The sequence below is a fragment of the Marmota monax genome, unplaced genomic scaffold (assembly GCF_021218885.2).
Source record: "Marmota monax isolate L192 unplaced genomic scaffold, Marmota_monax_Labrador192_F-V1.1 WCK01_AAM20220418_F8-fsc00007, whole genome shotgun sequence".
Taxonomy (NCBI): Eukaryota; Metazoa; Chordata; class Mammalia; order Rodentia; family Sciuridae; genus Marmota; species Marmota monax.
Genome location: NW_026692781.1, coordinates 3,446,034 through 3,472,500, shown reverse-complemented (window position 1 = coordinate 3,472,500; position 26,467 = coordinate 3,446,034). Strand labels below are relative to the sequence as shown.

General features: G+C 38.4%; 1 protein-coding gene across 1 annotated transcript in view; it reads left to right on the top strand.

Moving 5' to 3' along the window:
* Stk39 (serine/threonine kinase 39) overlaps positions 1–26,467 on the top strand; it is a 266,714-nt gene that overhangs the window by 111,727 nt on the left and 128,520 nt on the right. Inside the window, exons 9-10 of the mRNA XM_046447447.2 lie at positions 15–63; positions 166–231. Of these exons, the coding sequence (XP_046303403.1) occupies positions 15–63; positions 166–231 (115 nt within the window). The remainder of the gene's footprint in view (positions 1–14; positions 64–165; positions 232–26,467) is intronic.

Sequence of the window (26,467 nt, the reverse complement as noted above, 5' to 3'; positions counted from 1 at the left end):
TATTGATCTTTCAGGCCCACAGCAGCAGAACTTTTAAAATGCAAATTCTTCCAGAAAGCCAAGGTAACATGCTTAAAAACCCAAGTCAATCTGCTATTTTGAAATCACTGTGAATTCATATGTATCATGTTTGGTGTTAAACTGTTGGGATCATTTGTTTTGCAGAACAGAGAGTACCTGATTGAGAAGCTGCTTACCAGAACGCCAGACATAGCCCAAAGAGCCAAGAAGGTAAGCGCCACTGTCCCATTGCCCTGCAGGAGCCGAGCCCCACCCAAGGAAATGATTCCCACATACTCAGGACATGTTGTTTAGTCCTGATTAGTGATCACCTAGAATACATGCCTTTGCCTTTTGGTTAGCTGGGTTTGCTGTTAGGTGTTCGGGTGTGGAAACTGTGAGAAACTCAAATGATTTCATCTTTCCATTTATCATCTTTGTTGAAATAAGGTCAGAGCGGATGAGGTTGGAATACTGAGGAGGTAAAAATACCTTTGAATATCTTTTCTTTGTGATTCGCAAAAGAGGAATGGTCATTTTTAAACACAGTTTTAAATGGAAAATGACAAACTCTTGTTTTTCATGGTTGTGTGAATGTTTCTGGGACATAATTCTTTCCTCGTAAAAGATCTGTGATCTCTTTTGTAGTCTACCTTATGTTGACTAAGTTACGTTAAGGACAATCTGAAAAATATTCCATTCTAGTTTTTAGATTTTTAAAATGGCATGTATGTGTGAGTGTATTTATTGATGTTTGCGTTTATCTAGAGTTTTATTTATTTGTAATTAAGTTCATTCTGGTATGAACTCTAACAAAATTTAACCACTGGTTTGGTTTAGCTTGATTTTAAATATTAAACATTTATAATTTAAAGTATTTACATAGTCATAGAATTTAGAAAGGGAAGTTCTTCCCCTGGCCCCTGTTAAAGTTATAAACAAAGCTGATACGAATCTGAGTTGTCTGTGCTCTAAATAAAATTGGCAAAAAAATGTGCTTTAGAGAATGCATGTCATTATGCCCAGGGTATAAGTAATGAAGGTTAACTTAAGAGGTTGCCTTTTCTAGAACATAATGTAGAAAATGCATTTAGGTGATGCTTTTAGAATTGTTTAAACAAATTTTAAAGTAGGCTTCAAGGACAGACCCACTATGTGTAGATATCTGAGCTCCTCTCCTGGACCAGCAGAACTTGGTGGTTTGTATTGTATTTGCTTTGGAGATGTTGGTCCCCCTGTTGTCTCTGAGGGAACAGGGGAAACTGGGCAGATAGTCCATCCTGTGGTGCATGTACCAAGGCAGCACAGAGAAGTCTTCTGTCTGAGGCAGCAGATTAGAACCCAGAAGTGCCTGACCAGAGTTTGAGGATTCCTTAACTGCAGACTGAGGGTGGAGCCTGGAGAGATTCCCTGTGTGTTGGAGTCTGGCCCTGAGTCCTTTGGTGGGATGTCTAAACTTTGTGCCAGAGAGGATAAAAGCAGTTTGGAAGCCATTGGCTTGCACAGTATACATCTGCAAAGGACTAGTGTTTTGGTATTCAGCTTCACTGAAGTTTCATCTGTTTTCATCCTGTTAGCTGTTTCCTCATAGCCAGCGAGATTTTCTAGGCCTGCTTCCTTTGCAGAGCTTTAGCCTAAGACCTTCATCTTAGTGCTGCACAGTTGGCCAGCCTTTTAGTCACCTCAAATGCAAGCAGTTGGCCATCTCTCCCAAGCTTCCTGTGCATTGTATTTCTTCCCCCAGCCCCAGGACACTGGGATTCTATGTGATACCTCCTCCCTACCTTGCCTGTTCCATCTGATCACTCACAAGGTCCTCTCCACGTATCCCTCCATAACTTCTCTCCACCCTCCATAACTTCTCTATTTTATTTTATTTTATTTTTTGCTCAGAACTGGGTATTCAACTGGGGGCACTCTAACATTGAACTACATCCCCATCCCATTTTAAAAAGTTTAATATTGAGACTGGGTCTTTCTAAGTTGCCCAGGCTGACCTTGAACTCTTGATCCTGCTGCCTCAGCCTCCTGAGGAGCTGGGATTATAGTGCTGGCAGGTGTGCTTCCTTGCCATAATCAGCAGAGTGTATTTCTTCTTTTTGAGGTGTGCCCAGAGGTGAGTACTGGCTGAGTGATCACATGTTCTTTAATAAACTGAGGAAAGGCCATTTGGAACTGTTTTCCACTCACTTGAATCCCCGAATGCCTAGCAGACTTTTGCTCCTAGGATTCCTGTTAATAGTGAGCACATCCTTCCCTGTCTTTACCTTGTAATGTTGGTCAGCAAACTTGATGTTCCTTCCTGGAAACTTCTCATGCAGACTTGGCCATAGATGGTAAATGTTAATTTAATCCTCAAGTGCAATGGAAACTTTTATCCTAGGATGTCTTCACAGTTCCCTGTTTTTTTTTTTTTTTTTTTTGTTCAAATTTGGTACAAAGATCTTTCATGTTACTTGTGTCTTTCATTCTTTCTTTTTAGTGAGGTCTTTTCAGCTACTTGCTTTCCTATTTGCTCCAGTGTCTCCTGGTTGTTCTGCTTTCCAAGGTGTAGATTTGTTCCTCAGAGGCTTCTTATTGATGCTGGTGCTTTGATTTTTGTCACTTCAGTTTGTTGTTTTAAAATAGAAACAAATAATTCGTGCATGCACTATTGTTTAAATGACAACTGGTTCTGTTAGCAAAGTTCTTAGACAGTCAGGCAACATGCTCTTCTCCCTTATGGTGACCACAATTAAGAGAGATTTTTTTTAAACACAAATGTTTTTCATATTTAAAAAATATAGGCTAGTCTTGTAACTGCTTCCATAAAATTCTGCAGAACCTACCAGTGCTGTTCTTTTGCAAGGGAGAGCGAGAAGCCTGTTACATTGTTTGGCCAGGCTGCAAAGCATTGGTTGGAAGCCACATAATTCCAAGAGGGTGGGCGATTTGTCTTCATCCAGGTTTTAATTCAGGAAAAAAATAAATAAATAAGATACCACCGTTGTTTTTCTGGTAATTTAGTGGTATAAACTGTGCGTGCATGCATGCGTGTGTGTGTGTGTGTGTGCATGTGTGTGTGTGCGTGTGTGTGTGCGTGTGTTTGTGTATGAATTGCAGAAATTAAGGATATTTGTTTTCTTACTGTAGAGCATTTGGTTCCTTCTGGGTTCTTTTGCCTATAGACAGTGTTGTTTAGGGATCTTCTTGATTCTTTGGTGCTGCTAATTTTTCTGTCTGTAAAATGGAAACTCTGTCTTACCTGAGGCATGTAGTGAAGGGTAATGAGAGATTTGATGTTCTTGGATCCTAAGGTGGTCTATATAGTCTTAAGTAAGAACATGCCAGTGAAGACCCTTGAGAACAGAGTTTAGTGCAGTTGTATAACTTCTTTTCAACTTTTCAGTTATCTTTCCGTATGAGAAGAGAGGGCTTTAATGCCATTACTGCCTCTCAGCTGGCTCTCTAAGGGCCTGTCTCCAGCCAGCTTTGGAGATTTGGAAGCTTAATCACGTGCGTTTTGTCATTTACTCAATTTAGTAGGTGGGGAAGGATGTCAATCATCTGTTAAAATTGAATTCAGATGCTTAGGGCAATGTGCATCTTCCGTAGGAATATGCAATTCTCAGCATTGGCTGAGGTGTAAGCTTTATGCCAGTGATGGGAACCTTGAGTCAGTGCACCCATCCTCATGTTCAGGTGTTTTCTGAAACCCACATGTGGTGGGACAAAGGGCAAAGAGTTAGTAGTTACACACATGTCTAACTGCCAACTGCTCAGCCAAGAGCATATTGGCCAGAAAAGGGATAAGGTGGGGGAGGTAGTACCCAGTGCTTTTTAGGTGGTTTTCTGTGTTTTCATGGGAGGTGGAATTGCTGCAGAGCTTTTGCCTGCATTTTTTTAACCACATAAGGGGAAACTTAAAAATGATTAGTTATTATCGGAAGGTGAAGGGGATATCGCATTATTGCCACTTGTGGGTAGAACCATTGTATTTTGGAAAGATTGGGACACATTTGTGGGGTTCCCAGAATTTTTATTTCTTTTTGTCTTTCTTGGATTTGTTTTGTTTTTGGTACTGGGAATTGAACCCAGGATTGCTTTACCACTGAGCTATGTTCCCAGTCCATTATTATTATTATTTTAAATTTTGAGACATGTTCTCACTAAATTGCCTAGGCTGGCCTTGAGCTTTCAATCCTCCTGCCTTAGCTTCTTCTGTAGCTGAGTTTATAGTCTTGTACCACTAAGCAGAATTTCTTATGTGAGCCTGTGAAGTTGTTTTTGTATTAAGGACCTAAGGATGTTGGTCCTATTTGATCCTCCTCTGTGCTTAGGAATCCATGAATAGAAATAATTACAATTCACTTTTATTTAATACTGTGCATTGATAACTTGCCCTATGTGTTTTATTGGTTATCAAAATCAGGAAATTCACATTGATCTGATTCTATTATTTAACTTTAGGTCCTAACTAGATTTTTGCTAATTTTGTCAATTTTCCCATTAATGTCATTTGTCTGATCCTGGACCCAATCCAGAATTGCTTAGTTATTGTGTCTCCTTTAATCTAGAATGGTCTTTTCTTTTGCAAGGAAATATTTATAGTGTATGTCTTTATGGCTGCACATTCATAGGATGTCAATGATAGGATTTCCCTGATTTTAAGTGATCCAGTACATAAGGAGCACTTTGCTAGCAGATTTAGGCAGGAAGTGAAGATGGTACTGCTCTATTTCCTGCATCTGGGCTGAAAGGAAGGTTACCAGAGCTGTTCCCTTCATCAGGTGAGCTGTTTACCTTCTCTGGGCCTAACCCATACAGTGGAGCTAGCCACATTATTCAGTGCTACAGAGTGATGAGTGCTGATCTGTGCAGGATGGCTGGCTCTGTGTTTGATGCCATGGGGGTTTGGTCCACAGTGATGTCATGATAATCATGTAAATAAGGAGAATGACTATTGTGTCTGCATAATAATGACATTTTTTTTTAAGTGTGTGGAGAAGGCAGGATTGAAGAGAGTTCTGACAGTGGGGGGTGGACGAAGGAGATGTCTTCTATTGCTGTTGCCTTGGATGAAATGGAGAATAAGTCCATAGAAACCCTCAAGAAGGAAAAGAAATACAATCATGATTTTACTGCTGCTTCCTGTTCAACTATCTTTATAATTTCTTTCCAGTCTCATCAAGATGCAGGCAGTGGGTAAGAGCCAGGACTTTCTCTCACTGTAGCAAACCCTCTCTACCAATGACAAGTTTGATGTGTGTATTTGTGAAGAGACGTAGAGCAATAAGAATTAAATGCACATGCATCAGATATTCTTCCACAGCTTTCATATCCCTCTCATAGCTTTTCCTTGTTTGTGCTGAACAGTTATACTTGAAGACAGATGGGGCAGCTGTATTACCATACTCAGCACATGAAAGTGTGTGAGGTGGAAGGACCTGCCCAAAGTCCCAAGGCTGGCAGAGGCAGGAGTGGGACCCCATTCTTATTTCTGGTTCTGTTCACTTTCTACTAAATCATACCTCAGGAGGAAGAAGAGGAAAAAGGAGTGGACAAGAATAAGCAGAGTAACATAGAGTAAGTAGGAAAAGGGGTGTAGATTTGTCATTCTCAGCGTGAGGGTGTCCACTCTATTTATGAGCACTAGGAGATGCTAAAAGCATCACAGTAGGAACCTGGGAAGTTTGCCAGAATTTGAGCAGGTGCAAAGGGAGTAAGGGGATAAAAGGGCTTTGGAGAGTCTGAAGGGTAGAAAGATGTCTAGGGAGAATATAATAGCATCAAAAGTTACTAAGCACTTGTCAGAAACTCGTCTTCTCACTCTTAAACAGCAAAGATAATACCTCCCATTTTGGGAGAACTGAATTTGGCAACTCATAGGACATGCATGGCACAGTGGTTGGGACAAAATATGCAATAAATGTTTGTTATCATCATTATAGCAAATGTTATTATATTTATGATCACATATGTTGCTTTCATTATTACAATTTCCTCATTATGATGCCACTGTTGTTTTCATAAGTCTGAAGGACTGCTGCTGCTATGGGCCACACCTCTGCTGCTGTTCTGTTTCTGCTGCTACTGTAACAGCTGCTTCCAACAGTAGACTCTGAGGTGCAAATAGAGACTTGCTTGGTTTTAGTTTTGTTCCAAGTTTTCCCAGTAGAGGGCAGCAGTAAGTTTTAGTCAAACAATAAAAGTTTTGGCTTTTGAAAGGTATCAGACCAGTCTGGTAGTAAGGGATAAAAGGTAGGTTAGCTCCCTACTGATCTATGAACACAAGCAGCAGCCTTAGTCAGTCGGGGGTGTTTCATTTGGCAGAGGATTCAAGGTGATGGTCTAAGTACTTTTCATTGTTACCACTTTTATTTTAAATTTAAATTAATTTATTTATATTACATTTTCTATTACCAAATCCAAGAAATGTACATTATTCATGTCAGAACAAAAAGTCTCAATTTTGAAGATAGGGTTCCAGTATTTGGGGGTCAAATTTATATACAGTTGGGGTGGTGGCAAGCTATTTCCAGAAAGTTCTTTGGTTTTTGCAGTTCTCCTTAGAGCTGAGTAAATAAAGGTAGGGAGGACTCAAAGTGTATGTTAATCATGAAGGGCAAGTAAACAGACCTCTACAACAATTCCCACATGTTATAGATTTAATATAAAATACTCCTGATGATTCAAATGGGCCTGAGAGTGCAGACTTCTCTCTGCTTAGTTTCTTACTCTTGTGTAGAAACAATGGTAATATATAAATACATAAATATATAAACAGTTGGTTGTATATCTCATCCAGGAGCCCACATAGATAAAAGGTAGGACAGTGGTGATGGAGGATATTATTTTTCCTATTTTTGGAGCTGAGAAACAGTAGACTAGAAAGTTTAAAGCTATTGGTTTAATTGGGACTGTAACTGGGACAGGTATTCCCAGAGTGTAAGCTCATGGATATGTTCATCAATTTTTAAATTTTAAATGCTTTGGTTTTGTTCGGTTTAGAAGACAGTTTGGTCAGAGTGGTGCTTTTGGTCACTAGGGGGTGCTATCAGAATAGTACATTTCAGACTCAGGACAGGCATACTTACTAGACAAACCCTTGCAGCTGTGGAGTTCTTCCTTTTGCACTATAAGAACTTGATTGGTGTTGGTGCTGGAGGTGAATTAGACAGATAAGCACAGAGGAAAAGACAAGAGAAAAGCATCATAGGGAATTGTTTTCAATGCACAGGGTGATTTGGGTTTTAAAAAAAAAGCATATATTCTGGAATAGTGGCTCCTTTCTGATTGCTTTTGACTAGGAACATTGGCTTTTCACCCTGGAGATTGTGATTTGCTGGTCCCCATTTATGGGAAATGTGTGTATTTTTTTTAGATTGGAGTATCTTTGAAGACACTTAGCTTTGTAAACATCTACAAATCTCAGAGGTCAACTTTTGGAGAATAAGAAACAAAGATGTATAGGCTGAAAGTATTTTAAAAGATACTATTTTTTACAACTTTGTAAAGAACTGATTTTACTCTTTTACTGGAAATGAATTGTCAAGTCAGTGTTCCCACATCACGTTCAGTTACATGTTGAGGTCTGCATATTCACATATGCAATCATTTTTACTTTGGGGAGATTTGCTAACTTTTTCCAAATGCTTGTGTACATAAAGCTTAATTTACATACATGTGCAGAGAGAACTGCATGCATGCCTGTTTACCTCACTACCTGTGCATCCCACGCTCTCTGAGCATCCTTGGTAATCCACCAGGGCCTGACTGCCTGGAAAGCCTCCTCCTGAACTTGCACCTTTCCGAGCCTAAGACCTCTTTTGTAAAGCTTTCTCATATGGTTCCCCCACTCCCTTCCTGGGCCTGGTTTCTCACCAGCACAACTTGTACCTCTTGGGCCTAATTCATTGATGTACTTGGTGTCATTTATAGTTTGCTTCCTTACACTTTTACCTTCTGCAGCAGCCTGTGAGCTCTTTGCAAGCAGAATCAGTGTCACGTTATTCACTGTGTCCCCAGTGTTCAGCACTGTCTTGGTCAATTAATGACTATTTTTTGGACAGAAACTCAGGGAGCAAAATTGTGGAGTCATGGTGATAGCCTTTTTGTGAGCTAATGTTAAAGCACGAGGGAGGTAAAGCAGCTCTTTTAGTTTTAAAGGAGAAAAACAAGGTGTTTTCCAGTTGGTGCTGTATTCCTGAGTGTCAAGTGTAGGACTCAGGTTTACAATTCTTTTTTTCATCAACTTTCTGAGAGTCCTGGGCCAGTTAATTACCTTGATTCACCTTTGCTGCCCTTTCTTAAAATAGAATGGTTAGATTTTATCATCTAATCATTATGAATTTCGGACTTTGGGTTGTTTGACAGCAAAAAAAAAAAAAAAATTGTCTCTATGGTTGAGCATATTTTAATTTTTTCTCTCAGCCAGCAAGTACATACATTTTCCTTTTACCTGAAGCCATATTTAATTAATGAGGTATTCTAAAACTAGATTTGAATTAATTTTAGTTTTCTCTAATGTAGGATTACTTATAATTTATTCCCTCATTTAGGGGAAATAATTTTAAACTTTCTTTATCATGATCCTGCAAATCTTTAAAATGAGTATGGCATGTTGGAGAAGGGAAAGAAAAGGACATGGAAAAAAATGGAAATTTTGCACATCCTAGGGAAAGAATAATGTCACTGTCAGGGGGAGGAAGTTCAAGTGCTTCACTTCCTGTTCCCTCACTTTGTGGTCATTCAGTCTCAGGGAATATGCTGAGGTGAGCAGGGGGTATAGGACCCTGAAAAACAACCTTGAGGGTGGGGGCAGGATGTGCTTGTTTTTGGTCTAATAAAATTTGATTGGCTTAATAGAGATTCAGGATTAAATTATATTTTCTTTTTTGAAAAAGCAAGTATTTTTTTTAACTTTAAAGTCAGTAGTTTTAAAACAAATTAAAATTGAAGGGACCCAGTTAAGGCCATGCTTTGATAAAGGATTTTTTAAGCTTTCCATTGAATTACTTCTGACAGATTCAAATACTGATCTAGAAGTGTGTCTAATGACTTTTATTTGTTTTTTTTCTCACAGATACACACAAAGTAATGAAACCCTTGTATAACTTACAAAGCAAAAATAGAGCTAATGAATGTAAACAGCAGCCTTTAATTGAACCCAAATTTGAAAGGCCATCTGAAGTTGTTTGGGTTGTTTTATACCCAGTTTGTTAGCAGATGTAAGTAAATTGGGGAGGACCAGGGAAGGCCCCTGGATTAAGAGAAATGTACTGGCTTTGAGGAAGGCTTTGGGAAGTGGGCAGAGCAAAGGCCCAGGAGGAGCCCTGGTGAGGGAGTTGGGGCTACCAAAGTCAGTGCTTGAAGGTGAAGGCCAACCCCAGCTCTTGAGACAGATTTTTAGCTAGACCCTGGCTCTGCCACTCACTCATGGGGCTACCTTGAAAAGCTGCTATATTGCCTGTGCCTCCTCTATGACATGCATTCTGTTCAGTGGTTTCTCACTGATTTCTAGGGAGAAAACTAGATTCTTTTTTTTTTTTTTTTTGGTCCCAGAGATTGAACCCAGGGGTGCTAACTAATGAGCCAAATTCCCAGCTATTATTTTTTAAAAATATATTTTTTATATAGAGAGACAGGGTCTTGCTGAGTTGCTTAGGGCCTTGCTAAATTGCTGAGGCTGGCTTTAAACTCACGATCCTCCTGCTTCAGCCTCCTGAGTCACTGGGATTACAGGCATGTGCCACTGTGCCCCTTTGAAGGAGGTTGTTGTGTGGGCATGGGCCAGTTCCTTTCTCATTCTTAAACCTTCTCTTGCACTCTCTATCCCCAGTTCTCCATGTGTCTGTTTACTTTTGGCCCTTGTACATGGGGCTGTTTCCTCTAGTTGGGACTGTCAGCTCCCTCCATCCTCAGCAGAACTGCATTTCAGTTCAAAGAGTCATTTTCCCAGAAAATGAGATTAGTCTATGCTGTAGTTATTGCTCTGTATCCCAACCGCGTTTTCACTTCAGATCTTTGTGTATATCTTTATAGGCTGACATATTTACCGGATAATATTCTACTGCAAGAATGACTGCAATTAATAATTGATTCTTTTTTGGTGGACATTTAGATTAGTTCTAGTTTTTTTTATTGTTAACACAGTGGGATGCATATCAGTGTACATGGATTATTGCTATTTTGTTAGAATAAAGTCCTAGGAATGGAATTGCTTGATGAAAGAATATATGACTTATAATTTCTTTTTAAAGAGATGGGGTCTTGCTATTTGATAAGACTAATCTTGAACTCCTGGGCTCAAGCAATCCTCCTGCCTTAGCCTCCTGAGGTCCATGCCATTGCACCCATCTTATGGCTTATAATTATTAATTCATATCACCTTACTGATATTTACTTACTAAAATGGGAGGCATTGTATTTCAAACCCAAGCCTGAATCTTAGCTTCTTCATCCGTGGATAGTATTTTATTACATGTCTGAGTGCATGCGCACATACACAGACACCCAGAAATGCTTAGTTCACTGCCTAGCATGTTATTAAATTTTATTATTTATTTTCAGTTTTTAAATGTTATTTAGGTGCATTTATTTCATTATTCTCCTAGATATGTAGTTAGCTGATTTGCAGAGAGAATTCCAGATCTTCTGGCAGTTTTGCAATCTTGAGACCTTCAGTAATTCCAAGAGAGATTAGAATGCACGGCATATTAAAGCTGATCCATATAGAGCTGGTGACATAGGTCACAACTTGGGGCTCTGAACGCTTAGGGCCTTTACAGACATTAGGAAAGAGTCCTTGGTAGTGAGAGGTATGGGGAGCCCTGTCGTTCCGCAGCCTGTTCTTGGACAAGGAACTGTTTTCAGTGTGGCTGACTGTGCAGTATTGGGAGGTGTTTCGCCCATTACTCTGTCACTGTAATCTCTTCTGTCCAGAACAAACAATTGATAAACCAGCTGCCAGCCTGAAAGGAACGATGCTGCCATTTTCTTCATCTGTTGGCTGATGGCTTCAGAGCGCTCATTATGGATGTTCCACATCAGCCATTTGTGCTGTCCCAGGTGTTGGGCACACCGAGCACTTCCAGGCACAGATCTCATCGCACCATTTCCACGCTGCACTTTTCCAGTTTTATTTGCTTTGGTTACATACCTGGTTCAGATCTCCTAGGATTTTTGCCATTTGTAACTTCTAGAATTCTAAAGTCCATTTTTCTTTCTCTTTTTTTCCCCTTGAATGATTGCCTGGGACATTTTTAAAAAGTTTAACCTTGAGACTGCATCCCCACTGGCCCTTGATTGGCTTTGAACCTTGGGCGACATCACCAAACTTTCTCAGAGTCTTGATTTCCTCACCTTCCCTACTCTTAAGGGTTCTTGCGAAGTTGAAATGTGACAATTTATATCCGACGCTTGTGCAGTGTCTGGATCATAACAGGGAATTCATAAAGGCTCCCCCCCACCCTTTGCTTTCTCCCTTTCATTGTGGATCAGGAAACATTTTGTAAGGAAGGAATGGTGTATTGTACGTGTGAGCATAAGGAAGTATTTAAATGTCAAGTGAGGATTGCCTTTTATTTTCTTAAGGAAATGAATGTCTGAGGTTAGTGGATTTCATCCTGCTCTTTCATTCTTTCTTCCTGTTTCTGTAGAGCACAAAAACCCAGCAGCCACAACCTTGCTTTTTAGGTAAAGCTGCTGGTTCTCGCTATTCTGCCGACGCACACAGTAGTGATACTTTTTTTAAGGACTCTTATTGAAGTTTATTTAGAAAAACTAAGATTTTTTTTTTCTGTTGTAGACATAAGATATCTGATTTCTTAATTTACTGATGAATTTTAAAGTTAGAAAGGTTTCTCTCACACATACATATATAACACGTGTGTGTGTGTGTGTGTATGTGTGTGTGTGTGTATTGAACAATTACAATGAACTTACTTACCTGTTAGGACAAAGTGTAAGGTTTCAGTAATACAGCTGAAGCAACTCCTCCTCCACCAAAGTTTTCAGTGATTGGATGCCATTTTTTTGGGAGTCCTTCGGTTTTTCATTATTTTACCTCTTACAGAGATAGTCATCTGTCCACCTTCCTCACAGATACTTAATACCTGGGTTAGTGGTTCTGACACTTACTATGCCGATACCCAGGCTCCATAACCAGAGATTCACATTTGACTGGTCTGGGGCCATGACCCATTATATAGTTTGGATCTGGAATGGCTCCCAAAGGCCCATGTGTAATAAGCTTGTTCTCCAGAGGTATTTTTGGGAGGTGATAGAACTTTTACGAGGTCACACTTAGTGGGGAGTTTTCAGGTCATTGGGGACTGTGCCTTTGAAGGGGACTGTGGAACACTAGTCTGTGTGTCTGTCTGTTCATCTGTTTCTGGCTTTCTAGCCACTATGAGCTAAGCAGCTCTGATCTTTCGTGTGCTCCCTACCATGCTTTGTTGTCTTGCCACAGGCCCAAGTGATCATGGACTGAAATCTTTCAAACCATGTGCAAAAATAACCTTTTTCTCTTTACAAATGGATGATCTCTGTTGTTGGTTACAATAATAAAAAGCTGACAAATACAATCTAGGAGTCTACTTTTTAAATAAGCAGTCCAGGTGATGGTGATGCAAGTGATGGAGTCAGACCCTGTCTGCTCTTGTCTTCTGGGTTGGAAGGAAACAACATTGCTAAGCTCACCTTACAGAAAGTTTGTTTCATAGTTAGGTTACGTGGCTATTTAGTTACAACTTAAATACCTGTATTTTGTCTGCTGCTTTTCTTCCTTTAACCACTAGCCTTTGGGCAATGCAGTTGCCATATCTGTTACTTACATTTCCTTCTTTTTATTGCTGGAGCAGCTGCTCCTTATCAGTGTTCTCTGTTAGCATTCTACCGGTTGCTACCTAGGGTGAGGTAAAGCTGCTGTATCTCCTTAAAGCATCTTCTTTTGGTAGTAATACGTTTTATATTCATTATTACAGCTGCAGGCGTGCCCTGATTTTCCTGGCATTACTAACATAGGCACTCATTTCCACCATCTATCTAATGCAAGAAGGTGTGTGGCAGTTTCGCATCTTGAGGAAGCAAGATGGATGAATGAGCCTTTAGCATCGCTTCATAGAGTGGGAGGTACTGCTGTACAGACCATGAAGAGGGCCAGGAAGCATTGTGGTTCTCGTTTTATAGGAGAGCCTCTAATAATATGCAGAGAGTTTCAAACTATGCAAAGATTATGTAAACTGGAATTAAAATCATAAAAGGTCTCTAGAACTAAAGGAGAGGCTAGCTACACTTTCAATTGGCACTTACCATCTGTGACCAGAGCACACTGGTAGAGTGTGAATGGTACCAGTGAGCCAGGAAATGGATACCCTCATCCCTCAGGGCACTGGACAGGGCCTGTGACGGCTGGAGTCCTGCAGTTCCTGGATGAGTCACTCTATCGGCTGCTCTCAGTATACTGTACACATTTGATCATTTCCTATGCATACTATGAGGTAGACAAGATTATGAGACAGTGATCCAAACCACTGGTGTTACAATCCTGTGAGCCATCAAAAAATACCCTACCTGATAGTCTAAGATTTTGACTATAGGAAATGAGGAATTTGCAGAGTCCAGTTTAAAGACCACTGGTCTCACCCCGTCTCCCTGGAGTAGAGATTGAGTGGGTTTTTAATTAGTGATTAGCCTGGATTGCTTTTGACTCCTCGTTCAGTGATTTTTTTTTTCTTTTTAAATATTGCTTAAGCTGAAGTAAGGTGACAAGTGAGGGTTAGGATACAAGCTCACTGAAGAACAGGAACCTCTGATTTGGTTCTCTGTCATCATCGCTCAGCAAGATAGATGATAAAATAGGTGCTTAGTAGATGTTGGCCAAGTGAATGATCGTGAATGGAACTGGTTGTGTCCTTCCTGGGTGGTTGGGCAGATAGATGTCTTTCTAGCCTCCTCCAACAAGCATTTGGTGATGTTCTTGTTCTTATCTCTTACCAGTTTTTTTGGGGGGAGAGGGCAAGTTTTTTGTTTTGGAATTGAGGATAGTGAAGCTGTTACATTGCACATCTAATTTATATGTCCAGTAGCCTTAGAAAGATCAGATGAATTGGACAGTGGAATTCAAATAGACATGGAAAACTCCTTTTTGAATTTATAAGGAGAAAATTGCTCCTTTTTTTGGGAATGAATTTTGCTAGTTTTGGGGTGTTTTTCCCCCATGCTGTGTGCATGTTCAAAATAAAATGAGTTGGTTATTGTTATCAGTGAAACTATAGCCTCTCTTTTAGCATTAGGTACAGCCATACAGACAGAGACCCCTGCTTCTGGCACTATGATAGATTGGATAATACGAGGTATAGACTCTGCCTCAAACACTGATTATATTTTATATTGCATTGAGAATAGAGGCGAGAGAGGGAGGGAGAGAAAAGCCCAAGGCTGAAACAGGGTGGTGTGGTGCTCAGGAAGGATGGGGTTGCCTGAGGGCGGATGTGGCTGCCTGCTCTGTAGCATCATGGGAGGAGAGCTGTGTCTAGCCCTTTGTTGAGCCCATACATTGAAGTTTCATTTATTTTAAAATGTGACAATTAGAAGTTGAGCCTAAGACTCTTGAATTAAGCCAGTAATCCTGAGACTTGAAAGATGCCTAAAGTATCCCTAAGTGGATAATATCTCTTGGCTTCCGGCAGAAGCAAACATAAATCTTCTTTGAAAGAATACTTTCCTCCAAAGATAAATAAAACATTAGAAGTAAACAACTGATTTAGGCTCTCCATGAAATTCAGATATTAGAATCATCTATAATTGTTCTGCATCTTATATAAATACTCATATATGAAATGTTTAAAGAAATAAAAGGATCACCAAAATGAGCAAGTAACAAAATGTCAAAAATGACTAGGCAGATTAGAAAAAGAAATAGCTTTCAGAAATGAAACTTATAACTGTTAAAATAATATATAACAGCTATGTGCAATGGTGCATGCCTGGAATCCCACTAACTCAGGAGGCTGAGGCAGGAAGATTGCAAACTTGAGGCATGCCTGGGTAGCTTAGCAAGGGCCTATCTTAGAAGAAAATAAAAATAAAATACAAGGTCTGGGGATGTAGCTCAGTGGTAGAGCACCTTGGGTCAATCCTCAGTACTGCAATAAAGAAAATAAAATGGCTGAAGATATAGCCGGTGGTATAGCCAGCATGAAATAAATATACATCAAAACTGAGTCAAGGGAAAAAAAAACATTGAAAGATTGAGTAGTCCTATAGGTAATAGACAGAACAGGATATTATTTATTATTGGTAGTACTTTATTAAACAAATCTAACAAAAGATGTGTAAGAATTTTAGGGAGAAAAAGTATACACCTTACTAGAAGACATTGAAGAAGGAGAATAACATGCTTATGGATAAGAAAACTCGATATAGTAAGGAAGTCAGTTTGTCCTAGATTGATTGATAGTCACCACTGTTGCAAGCCAGATTTTCTAAAAGATTTTTGAGAAACTGACAAGCTTATTCTAAAATTTACTTGAAGTACAAAGGCTCAAGAACATGTTATGTCAGTATGAGACTATGATGTTGAGGATAGTTGAAGGATCAACATAATAAAATAACCCAGAAATAGACCTTTGTATATAGAAAACATGATATAGGAAGAGGTGGGTGGTTAATCTGTGTGGAAAGGAGGGTGTGCTGTATTAAGTAAAAGTAATAGTAAGTGTAAGTAATAGTAAGAGATGAGATTTACACCCATATGAAAAAATTTACCCTATACTGTACATATAACTCATTTCCCAACTATTAGAAAGCCAATGTGAAAGGCAAAACTTTAAAACTTTTAGAAAACGAAAACATACTACATTGGACCAGACAAGGTCTTCTTAAGTAAAATCCAGAGTCTTTTCTTAAAGACTGTTCAAGTCATCTGTGTTAAAGTGAATGACAGCTGTTCATCAGAGGATACCATTAATATCATATGAAGAAACACAAACCTCAAGCTGAGAAAGAATATTTTTAAGACATACAAAAGACAGATATTTGGTATCTAAAATAACATAATGAGCTCCTTTAAGACATTAGAAGAATGAATATAAACACACAAAAGTAGGCATTTCCCAGATCAAGAAAGACAAATGGCTCAGAATTAAATCAAAGGATGCACAATGCCACTGGTGTTGAACATAATGTAAGTCAGTAAACAGAGGGTACCACCTTACCCCCATTAGGTCAGCAAATCTAAGGATTCTGGCAGCTCCATGTCATGGACAGAATGGAGACCTATTGTGTCTCCACTGAATACCTGATGGTAGTGAAGTGGCCCATCTGAGTTGGAAGCATGTTTGGCACCTCTTGTATCTTTCAACCCTGGAATTCTGTAGGATATTCCACACACTTTGCTGGGAGACTTTGATAAGAATGTCTAGAACCATATTTATGATTTTAAACATAGGAAAATATATACAGATATATAGGAGAATTAATAAATGCTATATATCAACACATTGGGATATCATGTTGCTGTGGAAATGAACAGCATGGATGCATTTCAGAAAATGATCAGTTGAGCAAAAATGATCAAACTATTGAAGACTCTATGCAGAATGATATTGGTTTTTTTTTTTTGTTTGTTTGTTTTTTTTTTGATATTGTTTTGTGGTACTGGGGATTAAACCCAGGGCCTTGAGCATGCTAGGCAAGTGGTCAGAACTGTACCCGCAGCCCCAGAATGATACCATTTTTATAAGGTCAAAAACAAGCAAAAGTAAATGATATAAGATTAGGGGATACACATTTGAGAAAACATGATTTTTTTTTTAAAGCCATCAAATGATAAGTACAATAGTCACAGTAATGCCTGGGTATAGGTCAGGGTGGGGTACGTCCCTGTAGCACCATTTTAAGATGGGTATTTTTTATTGTGCTTCATAACTTACATAAATGAAATCTATGTTGTTCATATGTACATACTATTATAACTACAATATAAAGAGCCAGAGTTTCTAAGCTTTTGTTGTGATACCTCTGTTTAATAAAGGTTCAACAATGGGCAAGTTATCAAACCTCTTTAAAGCTTGCTTTTCCCAACTGAAAATGGAGTGGTACTAATAGTACCTGTGTCACTGAGTTGTGATTGTCAAATGGGACACTCCACAAGACGTAAATCTGTGCCTTACACAGAGTAAGTGTACAGTAAGTTTAAATTTGTCAATTCATTATCTTTTTCTTAAAACATGATGGGTGATCCTATATAAATTGCTTTGAAATATAGTCGGAGTGCACTTCTAAACTGACAGTACAACGGGAATGAAATGTTCAGAATGTGAATTTAAATAGGTATAAATAATACATATTGATTGATTCAGAAGTGTTGGGTGGAGGTTCCTTGCCTCTGGCAGAACAAAGAAGAGCCTCTGAAGGGAGGAACAAACTTTATGGACCCTGAGTCTTTTAATTTTTAGAACATTAGCAAAATGCTGCACTTAAATGTGGTGAAAGAACATCATAGAAAAGCAGTTTTGCAGAAGTGGTCACAGGTTATTACACCACGGGGTCAAGCCATCTCCCACCCTGTGCTCTTGCCTTGGTGGCAGTTGCGTCCTACTTTGTCAGTTATGTATGAGCCTCAGCAATACTGGAAGACATTTAGAAAGTGTATGATTCCCTAGGTCATTTAAGTTGCATGTGCATTCCATAGTGGGTAGGATTTTGCCAGGGTTGTTGGAGCAGCTGTGTTGTAGTTAGGTTAAGATCATTTACAATTTGGTTGGTTTGGAAATATTTAGACTGCCCACATGGATGATCACTAGACTGAATTTGTCAATTATGGCATTATTTGTACTAGAGCAGGAGTCACCATCTAGTGAGTGGTTCTTGGGCTCTTTACCCATGGTGTGGGAAAACGGAAACATTTTCGTTATGTGTGGTCACTGGGCACAGTCACCATGATTGGTGATACAGTAGCTGTTACCACTTGCATTATTAAGGAATGTGAAAATTAAGTAGAATTTTCAGTATTGTCCCAGAGTTTGGGTTATTTTCACAAGCATTTTTTATTTTACTTTTCAGTGTGCCTTTGGGGCTAAGAAAAGGTCAGCTGATTCATGGGGCAATCTGAGTGTTACAAAGTTAAATGAAGGTATATCCATGTGAAACGATGTTTTTAAGGTCAAGTAGCGAGTCAGTGAGTCCAGAGTTCCTTTATTTGATGAAAACTCCCTGGTAAGAAATGCTCAAGCTAATTCCACATTTAAGTGCTTCCCAGAGGATGACACACAGAAATGGTGCTTGTCATGCACTAAGTATAATTAATCCTAATGTCTTTTAGGACCCATGTTTTCTTCTTTCAAGCAGGCACGTGATAGGTTAGACATCTTTCCAGGAAACTCCAGAATCCCAAAGCCTTTCAAAACATTTCTGTGTGGCAAACCGTGTTAGAGAATGACTTTCAAATTTATGACCAAAAGGTTTTTACAAGATTCATTCATCTTGTTGTGAAGTTATTCATAGGGGGATTAGAATCATAAAAAAGCAAATTTAGAATATTTGAGAATAAGAGTTGAGGATGAAAATCACAGTCACCCTGTGACTTTCAATTTAATAGCTACAGAGTTAACTAGTGTTTATTTTAAAAGCAATAAATATTTCATAAGCATTGCCATTAATGCTAAATAGCTGTTTATTTGTAAACTACCCAGCTGAGAGGATTTTTAAATTTAAAGTTATGAAGCAACCATCATTCTCCAGGTGACTAATCTGTTATATATTAAAAAAAAAAAAAACAAAAAAAACAAAAAAACAGATCATCAAACAATTCCTTGGATTTTGTTTGGATTTTATATTATCATGTATTTCACATAATTCTGGATTATATTTTAAGCTTTAACTCAAATGGAACTTAATTTGGGATGCAGTCTGTTCTTTTAACTTTTAATTCTAATGTATGTTTAGTCAACAAAAGAGGTATTAATAACAACCATAACAGTAGCTGGCACCCAGGTCAAATACTGTGTTAAGGGTTTAATTGATAGTTTCTCATTGAGTCATTGCAGATTCTCATAAGGCAGATACTATTATATGTCCATATTGCAGATAAGGAAACTGAGGTACATAAAAGGTATGTAATTTATCCACAGTCTCACATATGGTAAGTGGTAGAATGTGGATTTGTACCTGCATTTGTCTGACTTCAAAGCTAATATTTTCAAATGTTATGCAGTCCTACCTCCAAACTGACTGTTTACTTTAAAAACACATTGGAATCTTGATGTATTATAATTCACAGGGTTTGTACAGAAGGATTGCAAAGGAAGACTGCCTTAAATGAAACCCTCAATGTTCTTTAAAGGAAGATGGAATTCTTATCTTGAATTTCAGTGCTAAAGTGAGGTTCTGAAATACATATAACCCTTCAGTGGGACACAACCAATTTCATTTCTCCCAGAATTGAAGTCATTTCTCACGCAAGGTCTTGCTCTTTTGGTGATTAATTCTAAAACCTTTGATTTTAAAATCTCAATTAATTAAGTGTCATACAGTCTTTCTGAAGACACAACTGGTATTTACTGAGTATGTCAGCTTTTCTATCAAATTGTGTTTATTTAAAAATTTCTTTTTAATTTCCCAGGGTTTATGACTGCACATTGTCAGTCTGAGCTTTCATTTGAAATTGACTTCCCTTTAGCAAGACCCTTTATTTCTGTGTCAGAGAGGTAAAGTCATATTGTGGGCATTTTCTGAGGTATGCCCCAAACAAAAACAGGTCAGTCTGTTTTTTGGACTGTGTCCAATCTACTGAATTTTTTGTTGTTGTTATTTATATAAAAAGGCTTTAAGTTACTGGCATTGTCCAGAGATGGTCCTTGGTTTGCTGAATCATTCAGTTATTTTGTTCCTAGGACAGCACAGCCCTGTGTTGCTACCAGTGAGTGTTAGGTTGAAGGGGTGTGTGGAAGCCGTGCAGTCTATTGGAGTAACTAGGGTGACCTCAGTTCTCTTTCATTCTCAGACTGACAAATTTTGTGCAAATATTAGAGGTCATAATGAAAAAAAAATAGTGAGCATTAAAAGAAAATAAAATCATGGCATTTGCAGGCAAATGGATGAAGTTAGAGAATATCATGCTAAGTGAAGTAAGCCAATCCCAAAAAACCAAATGCTGAATGTTTTCTCTGATATGAGGATGCTGATTCATAATGAGGATTGGGCCGGGGGTGGGGGGAGCATGGGAGAAAAAGAGGAACTTTAGATAGGGCAAAGGGGAGAGAAGGGAAGAGAGGGGTCATGGGGATAGGAGAGACGGTGGAATGAGATGGACATCATTACTCTAAGTATTTATGTGAAGACACTGGTGTGACTCTACTTTGTGTACAACCAGAGACATGAAAAATTGTGCTCTATTTGTGTAATATGAATTGAATTGCAGTCTGCTGTCATATATAACAAATAAGAATAAATAAAATAAAAAATTTAAAAAGTCAACCTACCTACTACTGACTGCAAGGATCATCTTTTTGAAATTCTTTTTCACATATTACTTATCTGCTCAAAAATATGAATAGTTAGTCTTAGTTCTTACTCATTTTAGCCCCAAAAGATAACATATAGTGCATTTCTCGCCTTGCTTTTTTTCATTGAATGTATTTCCACATCTGCAGACAAGCTCCTGGCTCCTTTTATTACTATATGGTGTTCTATCTTAAGACATATCATAATTTATTTAATCATTCATCTATTGTGGCACATTTGAGTATTCTCAAATGTTTGCAACTACACATACGGCTCCCTTAATGATTTTTGTGTATGTGCCATTTTTGGCATGTGTTTTAAGTTTTTCTGCCAGGTAAATACTTAAACTGGAAATGCAAGGTCAAAGAGGTACATATCAGTAACTGGGTTGATAGTGCCAAGTTGTCTTCTAAAACATCATATTTTTTTATTTATTTATTTTTTTAAATTTTTTTATTTTTTTAAATTTGTTCTAATTAGTTATGTATATGACAATAGAACACATCTTGACACATTATACACAAATGGACGACAACTTCCCCTTCCTCCGGCTGAACATGGTGCAGAGTCACACTGTTATGTAATCATACATGTTTATAGGGTAATAATATCCATTTTATTCCACCATCCTTCCCATCCCCACAGCCTCTCTCCTCTTCTCATTCCCTCTGCACAATCCAAAGTCCCTTCATTCTGGACCCCTCCCCATTATGGATCAGCATCCACTTATCAGAGAAAATATTCAGCCTTTGGTTTTGGGGGTTTGGCTTATTTCACTTAACATAATACTCTCTAGTTACCAGCAAATGCTATAATGTCATTCTTCCTTAAGATTGAGTAATACTCCATTGTGTATATATATTACATTTTCTTTTTTTTTTTAATTTTTTATTGTTGGTTGTTCAAAACATTACATAGTTCTTGATATATCATATTTCACACTTTGATTCAAGTGGGTTATGAACTCCCATTTTTACCCCGTATACAGATTGCAGAATCACATCAGTTACACATCCATTGATTCACATATTGCCATACTAGTGTCTGTTGCCTTTCCTATCCTCTACTATCCCCCCTCCCCTCCCCTCCCCTCCCCTCTTCTCTCTCTACCCCCTCTACTGTCATTCATTTCTCCCCCTTGTATTTTTTAAAACCTTCATCTCTACTGTTTTTTAATGAGAATGTTAGACTTCAGGTAAACTGAAGCCCTAAGTAGTGTAGTGGCTGTGGAAAATATGATCGACATTTTCACCACTGCACCCAAACCCTGAAAGCATAATTTTCAGTTCCATTATGTATCTTTGCAGACCTCATCCACATGTGAAACTCCTCTTAGGGGCACGTAGCTCTGCAGTTCCTGTCACTTTTTTTTTTCCCCCTGAATTTTGGTGCCATGACTGTAGTGTACTCACTCTGACATTTTTTTTTTTTTCCTGCTCAGGACTGAACCCAGGGCTTTGTGTGTGCTAGTTGAGCACTGAACTGCCTGGCTATACCCCTAGCCCCTGACACTCAATCTTATATGACCTACAACAATTTTTTCTTTTGTCAAGTTTTTCTTTTCTCATTTTGAGTTTCTCCTTGATGACTCAGGACTATGTTTCATACATCATGATTTTTTAAAAAAATCATTTGAGGAAAATTGATTTATTGTTTTGGCAAAAAAATAATATATGCTTATTATGAAAAACTTAATTGACAAAGAAAAATACCCATATATAACAATTTCTCCAAATACTGGCCTCCAGGGATAACAACTATTAGCATTTTGTTACCCATTCTTCCAGTTATCTCTTTATGAACATGTATGTACCTACATACCCACCCACCCCCACACAGATAGATACGTCCATTTTTACATATAACCTTATACTGTTGAGTGGCCTTTCTTCCTTTAATAAAAGACTGTCATCTGGCATGCTTCTATATAATTATTAACGGCTATACAGTTGTTTTCATGTGCATGTAATATTTAACCAATGTGGCACAGATTGGCATCTGTGGTTATAGTTTTCCATATGGGAGAATACATTAGATGTGGGTAATAGTGCTTTAATTTGGGGGTACAGGAAAGGTTTATAATGAAAGAGATGCATTAAAAGCAGGTAAACTTGTGGAATCAAATAAGTACTCATAAAAAGAACAGACAATTTACAGAATTGTCTAGATTTGAGCTGTGGAATTCAAATCATTAGTTATGGCCTTCAGTAGCACCACTCAGCCATCAAAGAGTGTTGGGAAATCTTACACATAAATAAAAGGAATAAAAACCCGAGAGATGTTCTAGGAGGAATAACCTTTGCATGTATTCATGAGTAAACAAAAGGAATCATTGCTTTCTTCCCTTATCCTGCTGGGCACTAACTGCCTAACTTTCTTTGTCCCCAAGATATTTTGGAGTGCTTGTCTAATTTAGAATATTATAAAAGCAATTTTCCTCCTGCCAAAGTACAGAGAAGAGCAGTGTTTTCTGTTTCTTGGAGAATAGTTTGCTTAGAAAAGTACACAGTCTAATGAAAGGGCCTGCAGCTGTGGGTTATTTTGAAGCCTACTTGAAAACATTTTGTGTGTTTATTTCTTTACTACTTCACTTTATTTCAAAAGAGATTTGAGATGGGTTACAAAGATGCAAACAGTGTAGTTGGATAACATTTATTTGATAGATGAGAGGAAAAAGGGAAAAGAACATAAGGATAGGATAGATAGTAAATAGGAACCCAGGAGGGAAGTTAGTTCACATAATGTAAATGAAAGATGAAATTGCCATCATTGGCAAACCAAAGCAGTTGAATATGAATGATTTTTGTTTGGGTTAGCCACAATTTTAAGTCCTATGTATTTGTTCAAGGTGAACCTCAGATTTGGCTCTGAGCTTGGGTGATGGGTATGTAGCCTTAGTGTTGTGATTAAAAAAAAAAAAAAACCCTTCTACTCATAAAAGAAGCCCAAATATTCCTGATATTAAGGACAAAGATACAATTACTTAGAGAAGAGATATTTTAAAAGTATAAATTCATGGTCCCAGAATGTCACAGCTAGAAGGATCTCCAGGGGTTGATCTGTATAGCCATCTTAGGATCAGGCGAGACTTTGTAGTTGTGCTGTGCATTAGAGTGGGCTCTGGAGGGTGTAGGGTCTGCTTATGACTTTGACTTTGAGTCAGTCACTCAACCTCTCCAGTCCACAGTTGCCTTGTGTGCGGAATAGGAATTAGTTCTTTCCTGATAAGATTGTTCTGAGGATCAGATAAATAATACAAGGGAGAGAAATGCAAATCAAAACCACTAAGGGATACCCTTTCATACCCAACAGGATGGTCATGATAAAAATGACAATTACAAGTGTTGACAAGGATGTGGAGAAATTGCAACCGTGTTCACACAATGCTGGTGTAGCCACATTGGAAAACAGTTTGACATTTCCTCAACAGGTTAATATATATTGGAATATTTGACCAGAAATTCCAGTCCTAGGCACATACTGAAGGGAAATGAAATGAAATATATACATGCATGTTCATAGCAGTGTTATTCATAGTAACCTAAAATAGAAATATTTGTCATCAAGTAAGGAATGGAAAGAAGGACCATATATGGTATGATTTCATGTGTATGAAATATACTTCACAAGCAAATCCTTAGAGACAGAAAGCAGATTAGTGGTTGCCTAATGCCAGAGGCCGGGAAGAAGTGAGGGATAACTATTAACGGACAAGGAGGTTTCTTTTGGGGGTGCTGAAATTTTTCTAAAATTGATCGTGGTGATGGTTGCACAATTATGTGAATATACTAAGAATTGCTGACTTGTACACTTTAAATAGTTGAATTGTATGGCAGGTGAGTGTCATATCTAAAAAAAAAAAAAAAAAAAAAAAAAAACCTACAGAGAAACTGCAGGACAAAGTTCTTAGCTTTGTGCAATAAGTATTCTAAGTAAAAACTCAATAAATATAGTCCTTTTTAAGAAAACAAATTAAGAAACTTTGACTTAACCTGATTATATGGCTGCCTTTCCTATACTAGACCTCAGTTTCCTTGATGTCAACACAGGCTGCCTCCCCTGCAGGAGAGCCCCTGCCAAAGCTGGCATGGCACCTGCTTTCCCTTCTGATGTGGCCCACAGTAAGGTTGACTTCCGTTGGTTTTCATTTGGCCTTGAACCTTTCTGTTGTAATGATTTTTTTAAGTTTTCCAATTGCCGATGTGATATAAACCTTAGAACTGCAGAATTTCCAGTTAGCCATGATAAACTGTTTGAAAAATTGATTCATGGCCTTGCCTGCTATTGACTCTTCAGAGACTGATCAGCCCGTCTAAGAATCACCCAGGCGTTCTGGCCTTGGCCTTTTTAAGCCATGCAGCCTGTCTGTGGTCCTTTCACTTTCATACTCTCTGGACAGCCAAAAGCAGTGGAGACTGATGTCTTCAGCAAATCTCACCTAACTTTTGAGATCGTATTGTTGGTGTGAAGTGAAATTTGGGCTTAATGTTAGAACTTGGGGGAGCATGTTTTTATTATGGTATTGAAAGTGCCATTTGGGCCTTGCATTCTTGCATTTGGGCCTTGCCAACTCATTGATCCATGGAGAAATTATGAAGGTCAGTGTCAGCCTGATACTTTAGTCCAGTGAAACTGACAGGTTTTATATAATTTAAATTATATGACTTTTCTATAGAGTGGTGTTAAAAATAAATAAATAAATTAATTAATTAACATGCTGGGGGTGTAGCTCAGTGTATAGCATTTGCCTAGCATGTACAACTCTGGGTTCTATCCCGGGAATGGCAAAAAGAAAAGAAAAGAAAAGAAAAGAAAAAGTGTGTGCACATACACACACACAGATTATCAACACCCTGAAAAACATATATGTTTAGCTTATATCCTATAAAACTTTGTGCCTTGCAAGATGTAACTGAGGGTTTGATGAATATTATAAGATGTAAGCTTTCTGAAAATTAGATTTCCGGAATACCTAGGTTTCCAGAAAGCTCTCTTCTTAGAAGTAGTTGGGTAATGATGTCTTTGTATTAGGACCCTTTTTGGAGCATAAAGGAAGTCACCAAGTATCGTTAAATTTTAATAAAAAGCTAATGAAGAAATTGGCTCCTCAAGTTAGCAATCCCACTTGTGTCTGGATTGGTGACTTCATTCTGTGATGTTGAGACTTACTCTGATGTGTTTCACCACTATTAATGATTACCAGCTGGCTATCACAGTGTGGTCAGTCACCCCAATACTAGTTGGTTGACTCAGCAACACTAGTTTATTATGGTCTCTCGTGGTCTCATGATTGGAACCAGAAAGGCAGCTCTTGTGTGAGGTCTCTCATACAGTTACACCAGCTGATTGGTGGCTTTTTGAGGTTTGCCCCACACATGGCTGGGGGCAACTGCAGAGGGATATTTGCTACGACCTCAACTGAGATGCCTACCCTAACCTTACACCTGGATCTCCATGTGGTCTGTCTTCCTCACAGCATAAGGAACTAGGTTCATTTTGGAAAGCATAATCTGTATAGTTACTTTTTGGTAAAAGGCAATAATAGGAGGAGAAGAAAAGAGTCCCAGTGTTTGGTAGTAGAGTGATAATAGTGAGCTGCAGATGACAAAAATGTGTGTAGAAGACAAAAGTAGGAGATAAAATCGTTCAGGTGGTGATGTGGGGGAGACCAGACAAACAGCCCCTGGTAGGTAGGATGTTGTGGGTGCTTTCTGGGCCCATGGTCACTGGAAATGCATTTGAAGTTGTGCCCTTGGTGGTATCCCTCTCACAAGTATGTGGCACCTTAACCAGTCCCATTAGGTCTCTGGAAGGCAGCGGGGCCACTCTCTAGTGGCTGTAATAAGCTGTCCAGGGTAGCAGATGGTAAAGTGCAATAGGTATTATATCAAAACCACCTTGTGGTACACATTACTAGTCTTCCTTTGAAGACTAGTAAAAGAATATTTATTATTCTTTTTATTTTTTATTCTTCATAAAA